We start from the raw sequence: 23,071 nt of genomic DNA on the forward strand, positions 1-23,071 counted from the left end.
CTTCCGGATCATCCGGAAGTGACCCTAGGCGGAACGGTTGCCATGGCAGTGGCCAGGCGCGCGGCTCGTTGGAGGGAAGATGGCGGTGACCGGCTGGCTGGAGAATCTGCGGGCGGCAGAGAAGACTGCACTGCTGCAAGACGGTAACTCGAGCCCCACCCCCCCGCCCCCCCGGCGCGAGCACCTTGTTCCTTTCCCCCAGGGTCCAGCCCTCCGCGCTGGCGCCCCCTGGACGGGCCCAGCCCGGAGGGTAAGGCTGGAAGGTCGCAGCCTCCCCCCAGGGCAAGTTCTGCATTTGCAGATGAAGAAACTGAGGCTCATATAGATGAGGCGACTGGAACACCCTTCTCTGAACACCCCTAGTTTCCTCCGCACTACCTCGCTCCGCTCTGCGTTCTGTTACTAATAAATCTTTTCATGTTCACTATGTCATTTGCTCTTCCCCGCAGTCCCGAGAAGCTGTTTTCCACTCTGTTTTACAGTAGAGGAAACTGAAATCCAAGATTTTAGGTCGGCTGCAGCTCCCCCAGTCAGTCAGTAGTAAAAGTGGATCTTGACCTGGGATCCTGGGATCCCATGAACCCCAGTCTGGAGATTCTATTGCTGAAAGCTGCCTGGTGTCATAGAGACTCAGGACACCTGCGCTGTATTTAAGACTCTGCCTTTAATTTACCGTGGGCTCCCCAGTCGGCCTCTTTACTCGTTTGAACCTCACTTTTCTCATCTGTAAAATGAGGTGAATGGATTATCTCTGTTATCTCTGAGGTTCTTTGCACTTGTTATGTTTGTAAGTGAATTTCTAAGTGTTCCTTGGGTCTTTAAAGGAGACAAAGCAGCGCCTCCTGCCCCACCCCACCCCCGCCACTTCTCCCATTCCTGCTGGTTCTGGAAAAGGTGGACACAGGGGTATGGAGTTCTGACTTTCTTCCACTCTAGGATTTACCAATGCTTGACGGTCCCTTCCTGGACCCAATTGGCAGCTAGAATGAATTCGGTCTGAATTCCTTGTAGCTTTCAGGAAATTGGCAGGGACTGAAATCCACAGGTAGAGGCCAGTCAAGAAAGCTTGGAAAGTGAAATCAGCTGGTCATTTGCTCATTTATTCAGGCAGCATTTAGGGATGCTTTTACTATGTGTCAAGTTGTGTGCTAGAGCAGATAGAGAAAGACATATCTCAGGAGTTCCCATAGTGGTCAAGAAAAAAGGTAAATAAATGAGAGTGTATGTGTTAAGTAGAAGTTGAACTTTTCTACAAAATGCCATGAGAGCTCAGAGGTGAAAATGGTTCTCTCAAGAAGATCTGACAGAACAGGTGATGTTCATGGGCCCTAAAAGATAAATAGTGTTTGCTAAGTGGAGAAGAGGGGATAGTTATTCCACCAAGAGTAACTCACATGTGAAGACACAGAGGTGTGAAAGTGTGGATGATTTCTAGGGGCATAGCAAAAAACATTTAGTGAGGCTGAAGCCTTTACCCAGTCAGTCCTAATATCTACCTACACTTTGTCAGGTACTGGGTGCTAGGATGCAAGAGTGAATAAAAGGTCCGTTTTCTCAAGGAGTGTTAAGGGGAAATGGTAGAACATGAAGAGAAATTGCAGAGAATTTGGAGCTGTGATAGATCTCCTTTGCCAAACTAAAGATTTTGAACATTATCTCATAGGACGGTGGGATTTGTTTTTATTGTAAGAAGTACATAACATATATTTACCATTTTAGCCTTTTTTAAGTGTAGTTTTGTGGCATTAAGTATATTCACATGGTTGTGCCCCCATTGCCACTATCCATCTCCAAAACGTTCCTCTTCAGCTGAAACTCCATGCCCTACTACTAACTCCTCAACTGAAACTCTGTGCCCATTAAACACTATTCCTCAGTCGCCTCATCTCCGGGCCCTGGCCATCACCATTCTACTTTCTGTCTTCATGAGTTTGGTTACAGCACGGACCTCATATAAGTGGAATATACAGTATTCGTTGTTTTGTGAGTGGCTTATTTCACTTAGTATAATGTCTTCAAAGTTCATCCATGTTGTTGCATGTGGAAATGAGGAAATGTCATTTGTTGCATGAGGAAATTTTGACTTCCTCCCTTCTTAAAGCTGAATAACATTCTTCCATTGTATGTATGAATATACCACATTTTGTTTATCCACTGGTGTGTCAATGGACACTTGAGTTGCTTCCACTTTTTAAAAAATTAATTTTATTAATTTTTTTTGGAATATAGTTGCTTCTCAATGTTGAATTTGTGTCTGCTGTACAGCAAAGTGAACTCAGCTGTACATATATCCCTCGTTTTTGGATTTCCTTCCCATTTAGGTCACCACAGAGCATTCTGTAGAGTTCCCTGTGCTATACAATAGGTTTTCATTAGTTATCTATTCTTGCATAGTATCAGTAATATATATATATATGTCAATTCTAGCCTCCCAATTCCTCCCCAGTCCCCCCTTGATAGCCATACATTTGTTCTCTATGTCTGTGTCTCTACTTCTGCTTTGCAAATGCGTGTGTGTATGCTTAGTTGCTTAGTCGTGTCCGACTCTTTGCAACCGCATGGACTGTAGCCCACCAAGCTCCTCTGTCCATGGAATTTTTCAGGCCAGAATGCTGGAGTAGGTTGCCATTTTCTCCTCCAAGGGATCTTCCAAACCCAAGGATTAACTGTTGTCTTCTATGTTAGCAGGCAGATTCTTTACCACTGATTCGCATGGGAAGCCCTGCTTTGCAAATAAGATCATCTTTGCAAATAAGATCATTTTTTGATATTCCACATATATGCATTAATATACGTATTTTTTTTCTTTCCAACTTCACTCTGTATGACAGTCTCTAGCTCCATCCACATCTCTGTAAACGACCCAGTTGTGTTCCTTTTTGTGGTTAATATTCCAATGTATATAGGTACCACATCTGGTTTTTTAAAAAAAACCTTTGAAACTATTTCTTTTGGGCTGTGCTGGGTCTTTGCTACTGCACGTGGGATTTCTCTATTGATAGTTATGACGATTGTGGGCTGCTCTCTAGTTATGGTGCACAGGCTTCTCGTTGCCATAGATTCTGTTGTGGAGCACAGGCTCTAGCACCCTCAGGCTTCATTAGTTGTGGCACATGAGCTTAGTTGCTTTGTGACAGTGTGGAATCTTCCCAGATCAGGGATCAAACTCGTGTCCCCTGCGTTGGCAGGCAGATTCTTAATCACTGGACCACCAGTGACGCCCCTGTGCCACATCTTTATCCATTCCTCTGTTGATGGACATTTAGGTTGCTTCCATGTCCTGGCTATTGTAAACAGTGCTGCAATGAACATTGGAGTACATGTGTCTTTTTGAATTACAGTTTTTTCCAGGTATGTGCCCAGAAATGGGATTGCTGGGTCATATGGCAGTTACGTTTTTAGTTTTTTAAGGAACCTCCATACTGTTCTCCTTAGTGACTGTATCAGTTTACATTCCCGCCAACAGTGCATGAGGGTTCCCTTTTCTCTACACCCTCCAGCATTTATTGTTTGATGATGGCCATTATGACTGGTGTAAGGTGATATCTTATTGTAGCTTTGATTTGCATTTCTCTTAGTGATGTTGAGTATCTTTTTATGTGTTTGTTGGCCATCTGTGTGCCTTCTTTGGGTAAATGTCTATTCAGGGGTTCTGCCCGTTTTTTGATTGGGTTGTTTTTTTTGCTATTGAACTGCATGAGTTGCTTATATATTTTGGAGATTAATTGTTTGTCAGTCACTTCATTTGCAAATGTTAATATTTCCGCCCATTCTGAGGGTTATCTTTTCACCTTGTTTATGGTTTCCTTTTCTGTGCAAAAGCTTTTAAGTTTAATTGGGTCTTTTTATTTTTGTTTTTATTTATTTATTTTTGTTTTGTTTTTATCTTTGCTTTTGTTCTTATTTATTTTTGTTTTTATTCTTATTACTCAAGGAAGTGAGTTACTTCCACTTTCTTTTTTAACCGTAAAGAACTACTACTGTGAACATAGACACAAATATCTATTCTAGTCCCTGCCTTTCACTTCCTTTAGTTGAAGGACAGTGTTCAAATAAATATTTTATCAACCAGGATTTTGGTATTTTTTTGTTAGTGATATCACAAAACAACATTGTTAGTTTTTTCTCTCCCTAATCAAAACCTAAAAAAGAAAACAAAAAACCCTAATGTGTGAATATGCCTTGTTAGACCACTCCTGGAGATCTGCCCTCCTGATGTGTATGTGAGTGGGCAGAGGATGTGGCTGTCTGCCCACCTAGAATCACTTCTCTTGATAATGAGAACCCAGTACACTTTTTCATAAATCATTATTTTTTCTGTTGCAAATTATTGATTTATTCAGTGATTGGTATTCCTGGTAATCCCATTATTTGCCGGAGGTGGACATCAGTATGTTAACAAGTTTTTTAGAAAAATTAAAACCAGAAAAAAGTGAAGAGTACATTGTATGTGAGGTCAGTGTTTATGATACTTGATATGATACATGCAACACACATAGACACACACAAACACACATATGATAGATTACATATATACTGGATAGTGATCTACATCTATTTCTTACCCTAGGTCCCATTCAGAAAAGTTTGACAATCGCTGGTCTAGAGAAACTCTTTGTGAGCTATGTGGTATCTTTTCATAAATAATTTATTTTCACTGTGGAAATATGAAAAATAAATAAACAAGTCACCCATAATCCTCCCCTGTGGAGATAATAACAATTGACATTTTCATACAGAAACATCCATATTTTTTCCATGTATACAAGCTCACACACACATATTTTTTCTCTCACCAAAATATCATAGTAATATACTTAAATTTTTTATATTCACATACATGAGTACAACTGACTGAGCTATGAGGGAAGCCCTAAATATGTATTAGAATAAAGTATAGATGAATTTTATGATCTTGGGTAAGGGAGGATATTCTAAGCACAACTTCTGGATAATAACCACAAAGGAAAAATAATTGACTATATAAAAATTAAACATTTGTTTGAGAAAATCTGCTTTAAACAAAACGGCAATTAAAACTGAGAATATTTGCAACATGTGTGACATGTTTACTATATACAAAGCTCAATCAGATTAGTAAGAAAAAGATGAATACTGAAATAAAATAGGCTAAGGCCCAAACATGTAATTCACTAGAAATATGAACAATAAACCCCTAGAACATTGTTCATCCTTATAACCTTAAAGCCATACAGATACCCTAGTATGGTTATTAGAGCGTCAACTTTGGCCTCAAGTGAGTTTAGGCCCAGGCTATCATTTCCTAGTTTTATGACCTTGAACCAGTTACATGATCTTTAAGCTTCATTCTTCTTTATTTGTGAAAGACTAGTACTGGAGGCACATAGGATTATTGTGAGATTTAAATGCAATAAAATATGTAAAGCACCTGGCCCATGGTAAGCACTGTGTCCTGCTACACTGACGACCAGACTCCAGGGAAGAAGAGGGTCAGGCCAGACACCCTCAGCTACTCACAGGCAGCACCTCGTACCTGCCTCCTGATAGGACAGCCTCTGCCAGGTCTGCGAGCTAAACATGATTAAGGGTGGTGTAACCTGGGGGCCTATGGAGAGGCCCGCAGATTTGGGGGTGAGTGTCCCTAGAGTACAAGTTTGGAATGACTCAAAGAACAAGGTCTCGGGGAGTGAATGGACAGCAAAAGGCTTGGTAGATCGGATGCAGTTGCAAGTTTTGGCTAGTGGCTCCTTCAGCTGATTAAGGGCCTTGGGGCTCTATTCATCAGGGATACGCTGGGTACCTGTCTGCAGGGCATTGGTACTGTCTCACTGAGGAGCCTACCAGTCTGTTTACCTATCTGTAAAAATGGGAAATCATCTAGCCACTTTTAATAAGATGCTTAGGATTATACTACCGAGATGGAAGAGTTGGTCTCGGAGATGCCCTGGAATTCTTTCCCTTTTTTTTTCTTTGAACATATGTTACTTGTGTTTTAGTATGAAATTGTTTTAACGTTCGTTTTCTTTTAAGTTTTTATTGGAGCGTAGTTGCTTTGCAGTGTGGCATTAGTTTCTGCTGTAGAGCAGTGGCTCAGCTGTCTGTATACACACCTCCGCTTTTTTGGATTTCCTTCCCATTTAGGTCACCACAGAGCACTGAGTAGAGTTCTCTGCACTGTGTGATAGATTCTCATCAGTTATCTGTTTTATACATAGTATCAATAGTTTATATATGTCAGTTCCAATCTCCTGATTCATCATCCCCACTTCCCCTTGGTATCCATATGTTTGTTCTCTATGTCTATGTCTCTATTTGAGCTTTGTAAATAAGACCATCTATATCAGTTTTTTCAGATTCCACATATATGTGTTAATATGTGGTATTTATTTTTCTTAATTCTGATTTTACTTTGTATGACATACTCTAGGTCTGTCTAGGCCTCTACAAATGACCCAATTTCATTCCTTTTTATGATTAATATTCCATCGTATTTATATGCCACATCTTCTTTATCCATTTCTTCTCTTCTTTCAATGAAAGATGAAGTGATGTTCTTTCATTCTTTCAATCAGTGTTTAGCTGAGCTCTTACAAACATGCCAAGTACTATGCTTAGTGTTTGGGAAACCATAGATAGAGGGGATAAAATCCCTCTTAGTAAAGAGACAGGCAGTAATCATCCAGAATTCACATAGATAGATGTAAAACCATAACCAAGGTAAATGCCATAGGGAAAATACGTGGGCACTAATGTCACGTGCTGTGTGATAGGAATGGCATAGAGATGTGCAGGAGAAGGCAGAGTGAGGACACAGTTGGAGGGAGCCATTGGTTGGGAAACCCAGTTCAATAATTTGAGCACCTAGGCTTGGTTTTAGGAACTGAGGAGAGAAAGATAAATATGATATCATTCTTGAAACAGATCTTTTTAAAAGTATCATATAATGTGATAAATGCTCCACTGTGGATATGAATAAAGCACCAGGAAGGCATAAAGAAATAAGTGATGAATTTTGCCAAGGTGGCTAGGAGTGATAGTTTTAGGAAGACTTCCGAGGAGAAATGACATTTCAGTTGGATTTTGAAGGACAAGGAGGAGTTCAACAGTTGGGAAGAGTGGCTCAGACAGTAAAGAATCTGCCTGCAATGCTGGCGACCCAGGTTCAATCCCTGGTTCAGGAAGATCCCCTGGAGAAGGGAATGTCTACCCACTCCAGTATTCTTGCCTGGAGAATTCAAGGACAGAAGAGCCTGGCACCTTTATAGTCCATGGGATCACAAAGAATCAGATAGGACTAAGCAACTAACACTTTTTTAGAGCTATTGCTCGTAGAATAATCAGCAGAACAAAGACATATTCAGGAAAAGTAAATGAGTCCCAGGACATGTCTTAAAGTAATGGTGGGTGATGATTGTCAAGGAGTTCATGGGAGGCTCTGGGAAGATTTTTAATATGCCCATGGCTATTAGTGTTTCCCAGGTGGATCTCTGGGTCTAAAAGGCCAAGGCAAGAGGCTGCTCAGGGCTAAGACCCTCTTCTGCTTTGTGCCTAGGGAGAAGAAAGGTGCACTATTTGTTCCCAGATGGGAAGGAAATGGCCGAAGAATATGATGAGAAGACAAATGAACTACTCGGTAAGTGACAGGGGCCCCCAGTGGGCCCTTAGGGACACTTGGGGTGACCTGAGCACAGGTAAACAGACATAGCTGAGGCTTCAGGGAGAAGCTCAGCAGTACCTTTGGGAGCTTGGGGAGACTGAGGCCCTTGAGGCAAAGTTGTTCCTGAGAATAACCCGAGGTCAGGGCCAGACACCAGAGATGCAATGGGCATCCTCTTGACCAGTGAACCTCACTCCACCCCCAGGCAGATGAGAGAGTTAACTCTTCTAAGGTGTGATTGGAGGTGTAGAGAAGCCATTGGGAAAATCTTCACAGAGAAGGTAGAATTGGAAGTAAGCCTGGTGGGCGAAGTCATGGTGAAGGCAGCTTTCCCTGCACATTTTGGCTTAATTCTTGTTTTGTTTTCTGAAACCACATCGGGAACAAGCAAGAATCAGAGGCAGCAGCTTCTGACCTTGCCTCAGAGGCAGCTCTGTTAAATATACCCCTCGTCTTGGAGAATGTCTGAATTAAAGGGAGGAGGGGGGAGAAATGGTCATTTTGCAGCATCATCACTTTCATTCCTGCAGCCCTTTTCCTCTAAGAATAAGCTCATGAATAAAGGCTCCAGCTCAGATTTCTGAAAATTATTTGACTTGCTCATTCTCTGTTCTCAGGTATGCATATCAGCATTAACTGACTTCCCGAAGCTAGGTGGCTGGTTCTTTGACCCAGGGCCTGAGGCTGTCAGCAGTGGGAGTTGGTCTCTTTATTAAGTTTCACCTGAAATGCTAAGACCAATGATGGAATCATGGGCTGGGTTATTTTCTTGACTTTAATTTCTTCCTGGGACTGATGGACAGGTAGTACTGTTGAGGGAATTTCTTTTTCCCTTTTTCTGACAGCTCATAAATGTCTAGAACCGACAACATGGATCACACTGGTTTGCATTCTCTCCGTCTCCAGTCTTAAAACGTGTGTCCTGCGCATGCTCAGCCGCAAAGTGAAGTGTTGATCCTTCCTTATTATGAGCTGCTTGGGTTCCAGTCCCAATTGGTTTAGTCTGGTGCTATTAAAAAATCTTGATGTGTTTAGCATATGACACTGATTTGGTGGAAACCAATACAGTAGTAATATCCTTACAATGCATTGTAATTTATAGCACTCCCAGGGGGTGACAGCCTTGGAATTCCTAACAGGGGGTGAGCTTATGAAAGCAGAGGTCACGTGGGCTGACCAGCGCCATCACCAGGCCAGGGACTAGGCACAGCTCCTTTCTCTGAGTCCCCAGCGGCACTCCCTTCTCCACACAGAGCAAATAATACAGCTATTGCTGCTGTGGCTATAAAAACAAACAAGTAAAACCCAAGGCCTCTTAGTTGTGCTTGGACACAAATTTGAAATGAAGAACAAGCCCAGGTTACTTCATTGGTAACATCCCATGTGAACCTATCACATTCCTTCATGGTCAAGAATAGACAGTGGCCTCCCAACTCCTTTTTCTTAAAAGCAGAAATAGAGGTTCATAGGAGAATGTTGCTTGAATAAGTCTACCTAAGGATAGTAATACTGTAACTTTTATTGGGCGCCATGCCAAGTGCTTTACACCAACCATCCTCGTTACAGCCCTGTGTGGTTGGTAGGTACTGGTATATTCATTTTACAGTCAGGAAAATTGCAAGTTTCAAGAGGCTAAGCACCTTGCTCAGAATCACATAGCTGGTTAGTTACAGGGCTTGGGTTTAAGCCTAGGTCTGTCTCATGAAGAGCCCATGCTTTTAATCCACAACAACATACTGTTGGGAGTTGAGAGTATTTAATCCTGTTTTGTTTTTTTAACTAAATTTTGTTCTCCTCAGAATGACCCAAGTAGAGACTGGTGGGAGCAGGACAGAGATTGGGCAGTGAGGAACACTCCACTCAAACCACTGGGCCCCTTGAACAGCTGACCCTTTTCTTATTCATCTTCAACCATCCCACCCCACACCTGCCAGCTTGCAAAATACTGTTTGTTTTTAATTTTTAAGTATAAATAATCCCAGGGCCTGAACTGACTTTCACTTGTGCATTCGTTGAAGCAAAATATGGACAGGGTTTTTGTGGCTGTAAATGGGAATGGTTTCCATTTTTTATTTTTTTCCAGCTAATTATACAAATTGGATAATTGGCCAAACTGGTTTTCTGTCTGAAAAACCCAGAAAGTAATTTATAGAGAGAATTACCAATAGTGCATCTGTCTGGGTCAGAGCCCTTCCAGTTGGTGTTAATAAGCATAGTAGTGTCATATTTTTTTTTTTCTGCCCGCTCAGTGCTATTCATTCCCACCCCCCACAATGAATGCTGTATGTGTATTCATAGAGAAAAAAAACTGAAGGGCCCCATAACAATGATCGGAACATCAAACCAGCCCTAGAAGAACACAGCATGTCCAGGGGGGCCGAGGCTGAAGGGCAGGCCATCCCCCAGCGATTACATTCGGATTACCGGCTTAATCTGCTGTGGTATTTGACCGCCAGCCTAACCACCCCAGGCTGCATTTGGAGGATATTGAGCACTTTCATCCCCAAGCACTTCACCGGCTTTATAAATGACCCACTCGATTCCCTTCAGCCTCCTCAGGGATGGGACGTGGCAGCTGTTTAATAGCCACATAGCAATGTTGCAGTGTTTTAGGGCAGAAAAGAAGAATCCTGCATCCAGTTTAAGCTGCAGGGAGTATTTAGGAAAGGGGAATGTAATTATCCACATTGGAAGTGGGCCAGGGCTGGGAGCTCTGGGGAAGGAGGCCTTTAGGACCTCTACTTTCCAGCCCACCTGAAAGATGGGGCCTCCTTTCAGCAGTCAGGGACATCAGCCTGCTTCCTGCTGACTTAGGAAAAAGGCCCCAGGCGCTGCCTCCTTCATATATTCCCCATCAGACCCTTTACAGGGTCATTGAAAGTCTCCTTTCCAAGGACTGGCCCTGGCTCAGCCAGGAAGATATGACAGCGTCCCAGGGAGCTGCCTTGCACACACCAGTTTGGGTTTAACATATAATCAAATCAGAGTGACAGCAGGTGGAAACAGTCTTCTGTTGCCGCAGGAGCTGTCCTTGAGTTCAGGAACAAAGACAGGACAAGAAAGACAAGACGAAGCATGTATTTGCATGTGTGCATCCATGCCCACACCCATGGGAGAAATAATAAGGACTTCACCAAAAATCATTTATTGGATCTTATCTCAACATGGGAATTAGTACAGAGACCTTCGTATTCTAACAAAGAATTTAACCTCAAGGTGTCAAAAACAGTGAAACAGCCAAGGGTCCAAGTTTCTGTGACCTGAGTGGCTTTTAAGGCCAGCAGTAAGGAAACCAGTAGCTAACCTTCCATCTCCTTAGGGTCCTTTTGGGGAACGTTTCTGTTCCAAACCCAGTTATTCCCTAGATAAAGGAGTAGATCGGAATTGCCTTTCCTGGTCACACTGGCACTGTGCTTCAGGACACATGATTTAACGAGGCTTGTGATCACCGGACACCTCACTTGTCCAGCCTCAAATAATTAAGTGTTTTTCAGAAATTAAATTTTCAAATAATTGAAGCTTTTCCTTTAAATGCTAAAATTTTAAAAAGAAATAGAGTTAAAAAAAAAAACCTTAAAAAATATCATATATGCTATTGAATATTTTTGAGGAGGGCGTTGCAACCCACTCCAGTATTCTTGCCTGGAGAGTCCCCATGGAGAGAGGAGCCTGGCAGGCTATAGGGTTGCAAAGAGTTGGACACAAGTGAAGAGACTTAGCACAGCACAGTTAAATATTTATAGAATACAAGTTAGCCTTTTACTAGTGATTGAAATTCTGGTCTTGGAGTTAGGAGACCTGAATTTTACCTGTGGATTTTGCAAGTGAGTGTCTCTTTCTGAGCCTTGGTAATTCCTTATACTCCTCCTTGGAGAATGGTAGCAGGGATTGAAGGAGAGCAGGCAAGGAAGAATGCTATTTCTCATTTGAAAGATACAAGCATTGGACTAGACGCTTTCTAAAAGAACCTCCGCCTTTAAGCTGTTTTGACTGTTCTTACATCATGATCCCATCAGTCTAAGGATGCTTGTTTGCCCTCACACCAAATGGCCCTACATGCTTTTTAGTTCTGAGCCTGCACTCAGTGTGAGCTATCCCATCATGCTGTTGTCAGTATGCCTGGGAAAAAATTAATTTTCTGCCTTATTCTATACATAGCATTTTATACATGTCCGAGTAAGAATCTAGGAGTGATCTTTTCTACAGTATAGAGTGAGATATATGGGTCTGTCACAGTAGTCGCAGCTTAGAGGCGTTTGTCACTTCTGAATTTGTAACTGTGAAGGCTGCAACCCAGAAGACTGGCTTCCTAGTTGAGCAAGGTATTACGTGAGTAGATTTGGATGTACTACTAGTCACAGTCCGTTCACTTAAGAGAGAAGTATTTGTGAGAAAAAAAAAAAAAGTTGCCTATAAAGCATATTTCTAAGTTTTACTCTTCCTTATTAATTTTCATTATAAACTTGGAAATGTGTTTCTAGGGAGAGTTTTTGGCCCTGAGACGTAATAAAATCACACTGCAGAATGCAACAGACCTTATAAAAGCACATATTCAAGGGAAAATCCTCATTTTACAGCATACTTTTGTGTTCAGCTTGTGTGCCTTACTTAGAGCAGGGAGGGTGTTTGGGGTTTGGCACAGCTACTCAGAAGAAACCCATCCTGAGAACCGTACTCACCCCCCAGCCCAGAAAAGGAGCAACCACCACAGGCCACCGGGCACTTTCTGAGTTGTCTAGCTCCTCACAGCAGCTCCAGGAAGGCTGCTGGCCTGGAGCAGAACCCGAGCTGCCACGTGGAATACCCCCATTGCCTCAGGGAGGGAAGGAGCCAAGCGGTCGCACTTGGGAAAGCCCCCTGTGGCCACAGGCGTGCTGACAGCGGTCGGCTGTGACAGGGCTGAGTGGGGTCCCTGAGCCTCCCAGTGGGGCTCTCAGTGTCTACTGAACTGGACTTTTCACTTAAAATTTCCATAAAAGTGTGGGCCTTACTGGAAAAAAAAAATCTTATGCAAACATCTGGGCTGTAAAATAGAAAAGATTATTTGCATTATAAAAGGATGATTCCACTCTATAAGAAATTTATGTTACATCTTTTATAAATAATACATTTAAAATGTGATGTGTGCCTAAAATTTCCTGTAAAAACAACTGTGGGGCTGTTGTTTTAAGCCAGGTACACCTGAAATGAGTAAACTTCTCAATTTGGACTTTCCGAGTCACGCCCATCAGCTTTCACACTCTTAATTCATTCTTCCTTTGCTTATTTTTGGAAGGAAGATGCACACCATCTCATGCTTCTTGGGATCCCTGTTTTCCCTGCTACCAGTAGCCACGCTTTTCCCAGCCTTCACATCGTCCTTGTGCTTGGAGTCATACCTGGGGGTTTCTGAACTCCACTTGGCGCCTTTCATAGCTTTGTTTTAGTTCTTTTTGTCTGGGCACCCTGATCTGTGCTTTACAAATTGTCTAATATCGAAATGCTCTCCTGAGATTTCAGGGGTCATGAGGTCCCTGCTCTGATGGATAAAAGTTAGCGTGAAGGCCTGTCACTCCCACTTTTATCCTGTTCTGTACCTAAAGTGATGTCAATGATTCAGTAGAAGAGAGCAGAGCACCTTTCCTCTCCGTAATCCCACTGCTTCCTTCTCTCCTCAGTGAGGAAGTGGCGTGTGAAGAGTGCCCTGGGAGCCTTGGGCCAGTGGCAGATTGAGGTGGGAGAGCCAGCACTCGCAGGAGCAGGGAGCCTGGGGCCCGAACTCATCACGGAAAGCAATGCCAATGTATGTCTATCTGTCAGGTGTCTTGGGGAGGCTGGGGGAGTGGGGTGCTAGCCCTCAAGGGCAGGCACCATGTCTTATTCACCTCCTCATCTCCAGTGTGCCCACCTGGACACAGTGCTCTAGAGACGCTCCCTTGAATGGATACCCAAAGGGTTTTGGCTTAGTCATCCCAGAGCAGGGGCTCCAGGCTTCGTAGGTCACAGCAGTGGCAGCCTCAGAGGAGAGCTGAGGATCTCCCATTGTGTCCCCGGGTAGAGCTTTGTGGAGGGGAGCCATCCCTTCCTACCCCTCTCCAAGAATAGTCCTTGAATTGGATTTGCCTTCTGCAGCCCATATTCGTGCGCAAAGATACCAAGATGAGTTTCCAGTGGCGAATTCGAAACCTCCCATACCCTAAGGACGTTTACAGCGTCTGTGTGGACCAGAAGGAGCGCTGTGTTGTCGTGAGAACAACCAACAAAAAGTAAGTGGCGTGGTAGGCACCTGCCTACTTGTGTATGAGCAAGGTGGGGGTGGGGTTTGACCTAGGGTTAGGACTCAGATGGTTCCCCAACCCAGAGGGTAGAGCAGCCTCCTCTTCCAGCTCTGAGAGAGGCAGAAGGGCTTCACTACAGCCCTAGAATAGTTACTAAAAGCTGAAGGGCTTTCTCTCTTCAGCCCTTGAATACTGTAATCAGAACCAGCTTGAATATTATAATCAGCTCCATCAGGGCAGGGAAATTTGAACAATGAGTGTCTGGTCCAGTACTTGGCATGTGCTGGAGCTCAGTAAACATTTGTTGGATAAATGAGGGGATGAGGAAATAACCCAGCCACTGACTTGTGATCTTAGGTGGTTCTGCTGTAAGGTTACTATGCCTTGACCTCTGGCTGGCTCCAGTCCACTATGAGCTTGGAGCTGGCAGGGAGTCAGAGCCTGGAAGGCACCCCTGTCTGAGGTGGCAGTTACAGAAGTTAAAAGCACTGGTCTGGGAGCAGCAAACTTGATCCAACCCCCCTAGGGGTTTGCCCCTAGAGGGACAGGGAGTGGGTACTTTGGCTTCTTAGAAGTCTCTTGCATGTTTCAAAGAGGGTCCTCATGTCCCTTTTCCTCCTATACTCATGGTCTGCTAGGGGCAGGCAAACTTTGGGGCTGAGGGGACAGAAGGTGACCAGGTGGAGATCTGATCCTGGCAGGACTGCTTCTGGGCTGATATCTTGGAAATGCACTGATCTCGTTTGGGTTTCTGAAGCTCTGACTGACCACAGAAGAGAAGAGCCCCGTACTGACTTGGCTGTGAACTGAGTCAGAGGGATTGCAGTGTAGGACCAACTCCCATGAAATAGATTTAGGGCATTGAGATGGGAGGTTTTATGAGTTACTAGTCCACAGACTGTGAAGCTACCCAGCATGTCTCATGGGGTGCTCAGCTTAGGCCAGAGATGCCCCCTCCAGTTTACCTGGAGTAAGGAGGACCCAGTATTTGTCCATCTTCTCAGGCGGTATGGTGCCAGCCTCCCCTCCCATCTCCCTCAGGTCCATGATGCCACAGGAAAGCAATGTGGCTCCCAGGCTCCCCTAGTGCAACCCTGGCTTCTACCCTCCTCTCTGACCCCCACACCCTATCACTTTGGCAGGGTTAAGGGGTGGGGAAGGAGTGGAGATGAATGAATTAATTTCAGGATTATTGCTGTACATGCAGCCAGCAGCCCCTAAAGTGAGCCTTGTCTATAAATATAAAGTCATAATAATAAGGGTTTGCGTTTGTAAAGCACTTTATAGCCCTCAGATAAAAGGCAGTTTATTCCCGTTATTGTTCTCATCATTAACAGGAGTCAGTGCCTAAAGTAGAATTTAGCAATTTCAGACAACAGAGAAATTGCCTTTAGGAAAACAAACTCCATGCTTCAGCAAGCATTCCCTGGCGTCAGAGGCCCTGGGTCCAAACTAGGAAGAAAAGTGCTTCTGATAGCACTTGAATCTGCAGCCCAGCAGTTTGTGGAGCTGGCTGCTGCCTCCCTTTTGTCCCCCAGAGGTCACTGTCGAATACAGATATCAAGCAAAAATGTGATTACCAGGGAGCGAGAAAAGAGAGGCTAGCTAGCTCACCAGAAAATTCATCTGCAGGCCGGTCCTCTGGGTCCCATCTCCTGCGCATATCCAACCATAGGTGGCGCTGTTGGCCAGGCGCTCCACTCCAGCGCCCCAGGCAAGGGGAGACGTTGCTGAACTGCTGGGTGAGGAGGGTGGTGATGGGAGTAGTGCCTCCAGAGGGAGCAGGACCAGGATCGGATTCCCACAGAGGGGAGAGGAGTATGTGAGTGCTCACTTCAGGGCCTGCACTGAGATCTCAGGGTCAGTGCGGCCCAGCCTGGCGCAGCACAACCTTGGGACCCTCTGCTGGGAGGAAGGCGGGAGAGGCTGCTAAGCCCTAAACCGGCTCCTCCTCAGCCTAGTGGTACGTTCATTTTCTACTTGGAGTAATAGCACGTCCTGTACCTTTACTTCCTCTAAATATACACAACTCAATGGCTATTCCTTTGAGCGGAGTTTAACTTTTTCAAGATAATGTAAAATTTTATTTTCTGATCATCACACCATCCAGTGGTAGACAGGGTATGTATTTTTATTCTTGTGCTATATATGAGCGATTCCATAAGAGTATCTATAAAGTCAGCATGATGCACTTGATTTACTGGCGGGGATAGTGACGGTTTTAATGCCCAGGTCTCTACAGTTTCCACCACACTGTGGCTTTTCTGATTTGACGTCCTTCACCTGAAAGTTCCGTATCTGCCCCGATTCTAATATTCTGGAATATAGTTATCAATAAAAGCCAGAGTTCCTGAAAAACTGAGTTTGCCACTTTTCTTGATGGAATTGATTCCAGTGAATTATGTCCTTGGCCTCAGGTAATAGCAAGAGATGAACCAGGGAAGGAAGAAGGTGCTTTTCTAGGATCTGATTGTGGCATCATCTGTTCCCAATAAGCATGCTTGTGCAGAGAGAAGGTTCTGAGCCTCAGCCTTAGAAGCTGGCAGTTCTAAGTGGAATGAGCTGGGCGTGGAATAGGAGGATGTCAGCTTGAATCTGGCCTCTGCCACATATTAAATCATAGCATTTTGGGCAAGGTTTCCTCATCTATCACAGGAGAATACTCATGTGTATATCATAGATTGTTTGGGGAATTAGGAAATTGTATATTGTACTCAGCCCTGTGGCCAGCCTGAGGAAATTGGAGGCCAATTCCAATTTCTTTGGAAATTGGAGCCTGAAGAGAGCTTGGCTGGTTTGACATCGGTAATACTAACTCTGTGGGAGTGTTAATAGGCATCTCTAGAAAAAAGGATTCTGTGGTCAAATACGGTTAGGAAACGGAATTAAAGTTTCTCTTTGGTAGAACTTCTGAGAGCCTTAAATATATGAATGTGCATTATAGGCAGAGGTGACCAGTTTGTCTGGACTGTTGATGTTTAAGCAGGAAGGGAAGATGTGCCTACTGATCTTCTAAGGGACAGACTGACTACACAGGGTTCCCTCAACCACTCTGGCCGAGCCTGTGTGCAGGTGTGTAGAGCACCCACAGGAGGTACGTGGGGCTCAGCCCATGTGAGTCCACAGCTGTCCTGCTTCCTTTCAGCTTCCTTCACAGCCTCTTTCTCTCTAGGCCTGGCCTCTTGTGCCCTTTCTCAGTTCACTGCAAGGGAGAACAGGTTGGGAAAGGACTGGGAATGGGGAAGGGAAGGTGGCAGGGAAAGAGTGATGCAGGGCAGTAGGTCATCTCTGAAACAGAGTGAAAGAGCTGTCTTTTTGCACAGGCTGCAGAGAGGTACCAGGTTAGCCTGTTCTGTTCCCAGCGACTTAAAAGTTCATCTGGGGCAGCTATTTTATTTGAGAAAGGAATCTGGAGGAAGAAACAGGCCCAGAAGTTAAGTAGCCTGCCCAGAGTCACAGGGTGGGGCCAGGAATCCTCCTGAGAGCCCGTACTTCCACATACATCTTTGCCCACTTTTACATTCAGAAAGGAAGGCCACTCTGTGTTAGAGGGAATGCTCAGGAGACCTGCATGGTGGTTGAATCCTGGGGGAGACCACCCCCCATCTCTGCTCCATCCTTGGAACCTAGATGGTCTGATCCTTTGAGTTGAGAATGGAGAGCGATGAAGGAGTCAGGAGATAAAGAGGATTATCACTGTAATAAGGGTATCTCCCTTTACCAGTTTTATGACGTGGGCAAGATACCCGACTTGCCTGTGCCTCAGTCTCCTCTTCTATAAAAGGATGACAGAAGCAACCAACCTGAGAGCATTGTTTTTAGGAGTCATTGTTGAACAGTGGTGTGAACAGTGCCTGGCAGATTTAGAATTCATAAATGTCACCTCTCAACTATGTGGCTGAGACCCAGGATAGTGAAGGCAGGTGAGAATGGGGGTTGTTGCACATCAGCTAAAAGCCCAGGGACTATCCCACTATAAAGGCTTGGCTTTCAGCAGAAACACAAGATTTCAGGCAGCGATATGGCCTTGTTTCTTCTTCATCCTTAAAGCCCCAGTTCACAGCTCTGGGACACAGTTGATGCCTAAGAAATGTTCACTGCCTGCCGAGGACTGCCAGGGGCTGGGCGTTTGGACTTTCCCAGAAGCACAGTGGGTCCCTCTCTAGTCCAGGCGCTGGTGAGAAGGTGAACCATGGTATTCTCAGGGCAAGTCCCAAGGCAGGGATGGAGATAAGGGAGTGTGAGCTGTTCCTTGAGGAAAGAAAGCAGATGCCTCATGCTCCCTTGAAGGCTGCCCATCAGGAGCCCCTAAAAAAATGGTTTAACCTCAACCAATAAACTAAATCCATCAGAATAGACTCAAAACAGAGCTGAGCCCCCAGACCTACTCTGCCACCACCTCCCTGCCACGTGAGAGGTGATGGGAGTAGAACAGGGGTGCTGAGGCAAGTTGTGCAACTCAAGTTCCCTTTGATCTTGTCATTGCTGTTGAGGCCTAGCCCTGGACTCTACCTCCCCTGCCTGGGGCATGTGCCTTGACAGCGTGGGACACAGGTGTGTCCCTGTGCCCCCTCCCCAGGACACAGCCAGGTAGGCATTAAGGACATACCGCATTCTGCACAGCGAGGCCTTACACAGGCCCACTGGGGTTCAGTGTGTGCCAGGCTGCTCCTCTCCCGCTTCTGCTGCTTGTGTATATTTGCAGGGAAGATGTTAACACTTCCTAACAAGCCTTTGTGTTCATCTAATCTCTGCTGTTTAACCTTTGACTCCCTCCCTATTATCAGTGTCTGCCACCTTTGCTGGCCAGACCAAGGGCCCCAGGAAGAGCCCTCAGCCTGGGCTGGCTAGGAGGAGGATGAGGCCGACATTCCACCCTGGTCTGCAGGCAGATGGATCGCCTTTCCCTGGGGCAGAGCTTTGGAAAATAAAGCAAACTTGTGGTGCCATTAGGATCCCCCAACCCCCACTCCTTTTGAACTGTCAGCCTTTAAGTAAACATTCTTTTCCTGCCATGGGTCCCAGCACCTTGGCGGGGAGTGAGGAACCTGGGAGGAGAGGGGGCCCTGAGAGTCTTCACTGAACAAGGGATTTCGGCAGGGAGAACAGGGCAGAAATACTGCCTTGATGTCAACTCTGAGTCTCCAGGGCATCAGGGCCTTTGAAGTGGACTGGGGCGAGCTGCCATAAGGACCAGGCCCCTCTGAAGTATTAAAAACCCAACCTGTCCAGGCCCTCACTTGCGTGTGTTTGTACCTGTCTGCAGTGTTCTCTGCCCAGGCCACAGCCTCATGGTAGCACTGATGCCATGCCCGGGTGACAGGTCTGGCAGCCACCGGCCAGAGCCTAGGTCACACTTCTACCAAGGAAGATGCCAGATGAGCCTGTTGCTAGAGATGAGGAGGCCATTCTTTGTGCTCCAATGTAATAAGCTCCAGACCAGGATTGGGGAACTTTAATCTGACCCTACTAACTGGCTGTGAAACCAGGCAGGATAGTTCACCTCTCTGAGCCCAAGTTTCTTCTTTGGTAAAGGAGGTCAAATTTCCTGCAAAGTCCAGTTGCAGACATTATGAGTTCAATGTTGCTATCTGGGTGGTTGTTTTTGTTTAATTTTGGCTGCACTGCTCCACATGTGGAATCTTAGTTCCCTGACCAGGGATCAAACCTGCACCCCCTGTATTGGAGGCACGCAGTCTTTTTTTTTTAACTTTTTTTTTTTTCATTTATTTTTATTAGTTGGAGGCTAATTTCTTTACAGTATTGTAGTGGTTTTTGTCATACGTTGACATGAATCAGCCATGGAGTTACATGTATTCCCCATCCCGATCCCCCCTCCCACCTCCCTCTCTACCCGATCCCTCTGGGTCTTCCCAGTGCACCAGGCCCGAGCACTTGTCTCATGCACCCAACCTGGGCTGGTGATCTGTTTCACCCTTGATAATATACATGTTTCAATGCTGTTCTCTCGAAACATCCCACCCTCGCCTTCTCCCATAGAGTCCAAAAGTCTGTTCTGTACATCTGTGTCTCTTTTTCTGTTTTGCATATAGGGTTATCATTACCATCTTTCTAAATTCCATATATATGTGTTAGTATACTGTAATGGTCTTTATCTTTCTGGCTTACTTCACTCTGTATAATGGGCTCCAGTTTCATCCATCTCATTAGAACTGATTCAAATGAATTCTTTTTAATGGCTGAGTAATATTCCATGGTGTATATGTACCACAGCTTCCTTATCCATTCATCTGCTGATGGGCATCTAGGTTGCTTCCATGTCCTGGCTATTATAAACAGTGCTGCGATGAACATTGGGGTGCACGTGTCTCTTTCAGATCTGGTTTCCTCGGTGTGTATGCCCAGAAGTGGGATTGCTGGGTCATATGGCAGTTCTATTTCCAGGTTTTTAAGGAATCTCCACACTGTTTTCCATAGCGGCTGTACTAGTTTGCATTCCCACCAACAGTGTAAGAGGGTTCCCTTTTCTCCACACCCTCTCCAGCATTTATTGCTTGTAGACTTTTGGATAGCAGCCATCCTGACTGGCGTGTAATGGTACCTCATTGTGGTTTTGTGCATTTCTCTGATAATGAGTGATGTTGAGCATCTTTTCATGTGTTTGTTAGCCATCTGTATGTCTTCTTTGGAGAAATGTCTGTTTAGTTCTTTGGCCCATTTTTTGATTGGGTCATTTATTTTTCTGGAATTGAGCTACAGGAGTTGCTTGTATATTTTTGAGATTAATCCTTTGTCTGTTGCTTCGTTTGCTATTATTCTCTCCCAATCTGAGGGCTGTCTTTTCACCTTGCTTATAGTTTCCTTTGTTGGAGGCACGCAGTCTTAACTACTAAACTGCCAGGTAAGTCCCAGGGTTCCCCCCACCCCCCGACTAAAGGGATCATTCATGGCAAATAGATGGGGAAACAGTGGCTGACTTTATTTTGGGGGCCTCCAAAATCAGTGCAGATGGTGACTGCAGCCATGAAATTAAAAGACGCTTACTTCTTGAAAGGAAAGTTATGACTAACCTAGATAGCATAGTAAAAAGCAGAGACATTATTTTGTCAACAAAGGTCCATCTAGTCAAGGCTATGGTTTTTCCAGTAGTCATGTATGGATGTGAGAATTGGACTATAAAGACAGCTTAGTGCAGAAGAATTGATGCTTTTGAACTGTGGTGTTGGAGAAGACTCTTGAGAGTCCCTTGGACTGCAGGGAGATCCAACCAGTCCATCCTAAAGGAGATCAGTCCTGGGTGTTCACTGGAAGGACTGATGTTGAAGCTGAAACTCCAATACTTTGGCCACCTGATGGGAAGAGCTGACTCATTAGAAAAGACCCTGATGCTGGGAAAGATGAAGGCAGAAGGAGAAGGGGAGGGCAGAGGATGAGATGGTTGGATGGCATCCCTGACTCAATGGACATGGGTTTGGGTGGACTCTGGCAGTTGGTGATGGACAGGGAGGCTTGGCATGCTGCAGTTCATGGGGTTGCAAAGAGTTGGACATGACTGAGTGACTGAACTGAAAGGGATCATTGATCTCTGGACTGGTACCTGCAGATGAGGGGGACCAAGTGTGATATGTGAAAATGTAGTGGGGTCTTATAGTCAGCAAAGTAGGCCAGAGCCCCAGAGATCTGGCTTCTGTGATGAGTCACATGGCTTGTTCTCTTAGGGAGATTTCTCCTTGTGGATTAACTTCCCTCTCTGGCCTGTAAGTAGAGTCAGGCTAACGCTAAAAGAGGGAGAGGGCCTCGGTAAAGTGCCATGTAAGTGCCAACTGTCAGTCCCCAGCTCTGGAGGACAGCCCTAGATGTCCTTATTCTGTTCCTTGTTTGCAGACGTATGCTGTTTTCTTGGGGTGCTGAGGAGGTAAGGCTTGCTTGATCCAGTCGTGTTTCCCAGGAGGCTTCTTCCACGTGTCTCTGGGATTCTTGAACTTGAAATATGAGTCACTCTAACCCCTGGTCTAATCAAGGAATTATGACTGGCCAGAAGGCCTTTCATTCTCTTTTTTCCAGGGTCACTAAGCTCTAAAATACTGGCCTTCTAACTGGCTTCCTTTCTTCCTCTTTGGCTGCGGGGTTGGGGGGACTGTATAGAAGCTTGGCATTAGAGGGCCTGATGCCCATCTGTGGGGGTCCCCGTGTTCTCACGGTCTCTTGGTGTCCCCACAGGTACTACAAGAAGTTCTCCATTCCTGACCTAGAAAGATACCAGCTACCTCTGGATGAATCCTCGCTGAGCTTTGCTCATGCCAACTCCACTCTCATTATCTCTGTAAGATTCGTTCAGACTTCTTGGCCACTGTGTCAGGGAAAGGCTCTTTCTTTCCCTGCCCACTTCCCATCTTACTCAGTTTCAGTCGCAACAACTCCTGGGGTATGCTTGCTAGGGAACAGGCCTCTCCAACAGAATGGGATGAGCAGGCGAGGGCTCAGGAGACTGATTTTAAAATCACAGCTGAAACTGGGTAGAGGGTGATGGGGAGGGGTGAGATCCACAGAACTGAGGCTCGAAGGTCCAAAAGCCTACCTCTACCCCCTCGTGACCTTAAGCAAATCATTCAACCTTGTAGGCCTCAATTTCCTCGTCTTTGAATAAAGGGGAACAGAAGGAGGACTTCCTGGTGGGCCAGTGGTTAAGACTTTGCTTCCAATGCGGGGGGCATGGATTCAATCCCTGGTTGGGGAACTAAGATCCCACATGCCTTGTGGTGTGGCTAGAAAGGGGGCCCTGAGTCTCTTGGGTGGAGGCTGTGTGTTGAAAGGGGTGATATGATTGACTCATGTCTTCTCCTTGCTCCACCCTCAGTACCAGAAGCCAAAGGAGGTCCTGGTGGCTGAGTCAGAGCTGCAGAAGGAGCTGAAGAAGGTGAAGACAGCCCACAGCAGTGATGGCGACTGCAAGACTCAGTAGCTGACGCCTGAGCCTGACTTCTGACACTAAGGGTGGGTGAGGCTTTTCCTGCAGGCCTGTGAGGCTTCGGGCTTGGGCCTTTCTGGCACAGGGGCAGCCTCTCTTCTCCCAGGAGCTGTCTAGCTTTTGTAAGAACTGGGCCTCAGGGCATTCCTGGCCCCCAGGTCGTGGTCTTCCCTCCTGAGTAAAGTAATTCTGAGTCACTGTGTGTGTACTGCCCCCTCGTCCTCCGCTGGTGCTTCTGCCCCCAGG

At 45.4% G+C, this 23,071-nt stretch overlaps 1 protein-coding gene across 1 annotated transcript; it reads left to right on the top strand.

Moving 5' to 3' along the window:
- Window positions 1–10: 10 nt before the first annotated feature.
- Window positions 11–23,020, top strand: DPCD (deleted in primary ciliary dyskinesia homolog (mouse)). Its single transcript, XM_065923176.1, has 6 exons — window positions 11–143; window positions 7,535–7,615; window positions 13,297–13,421; window positions 13,751–13,884; window positions 22,078–22,180; window positions 22,715–23,020. The coding sequence occupies exons 1-6, from the start codon at window positions 80–82 to the stop codon at window positions 22,817–22,819; spliced, it is 612 nt and encodes a 203-aa protein (XP_065779248.1). The 5' UTR covers window positions 11–79; the 3' UTR covers window positions 22,820–23,020.
- Window positions 23,021–23,071: the final 51 nt, after the last annotated feature.

This window comes from Muntiacus reevesi, chromosome 2 (assembly GCF_963930625.1).
Source record: "Muntiacus reevesi chromosome 2, mMunRee1.1, whole genome shotgun sequence".
Lineage (NCBI taxonomy): Eukaryota > Metazoa > Chordata > Mammalia > Artiodactyla > Cervidae > Muntiacus > Muntiacus reevesi.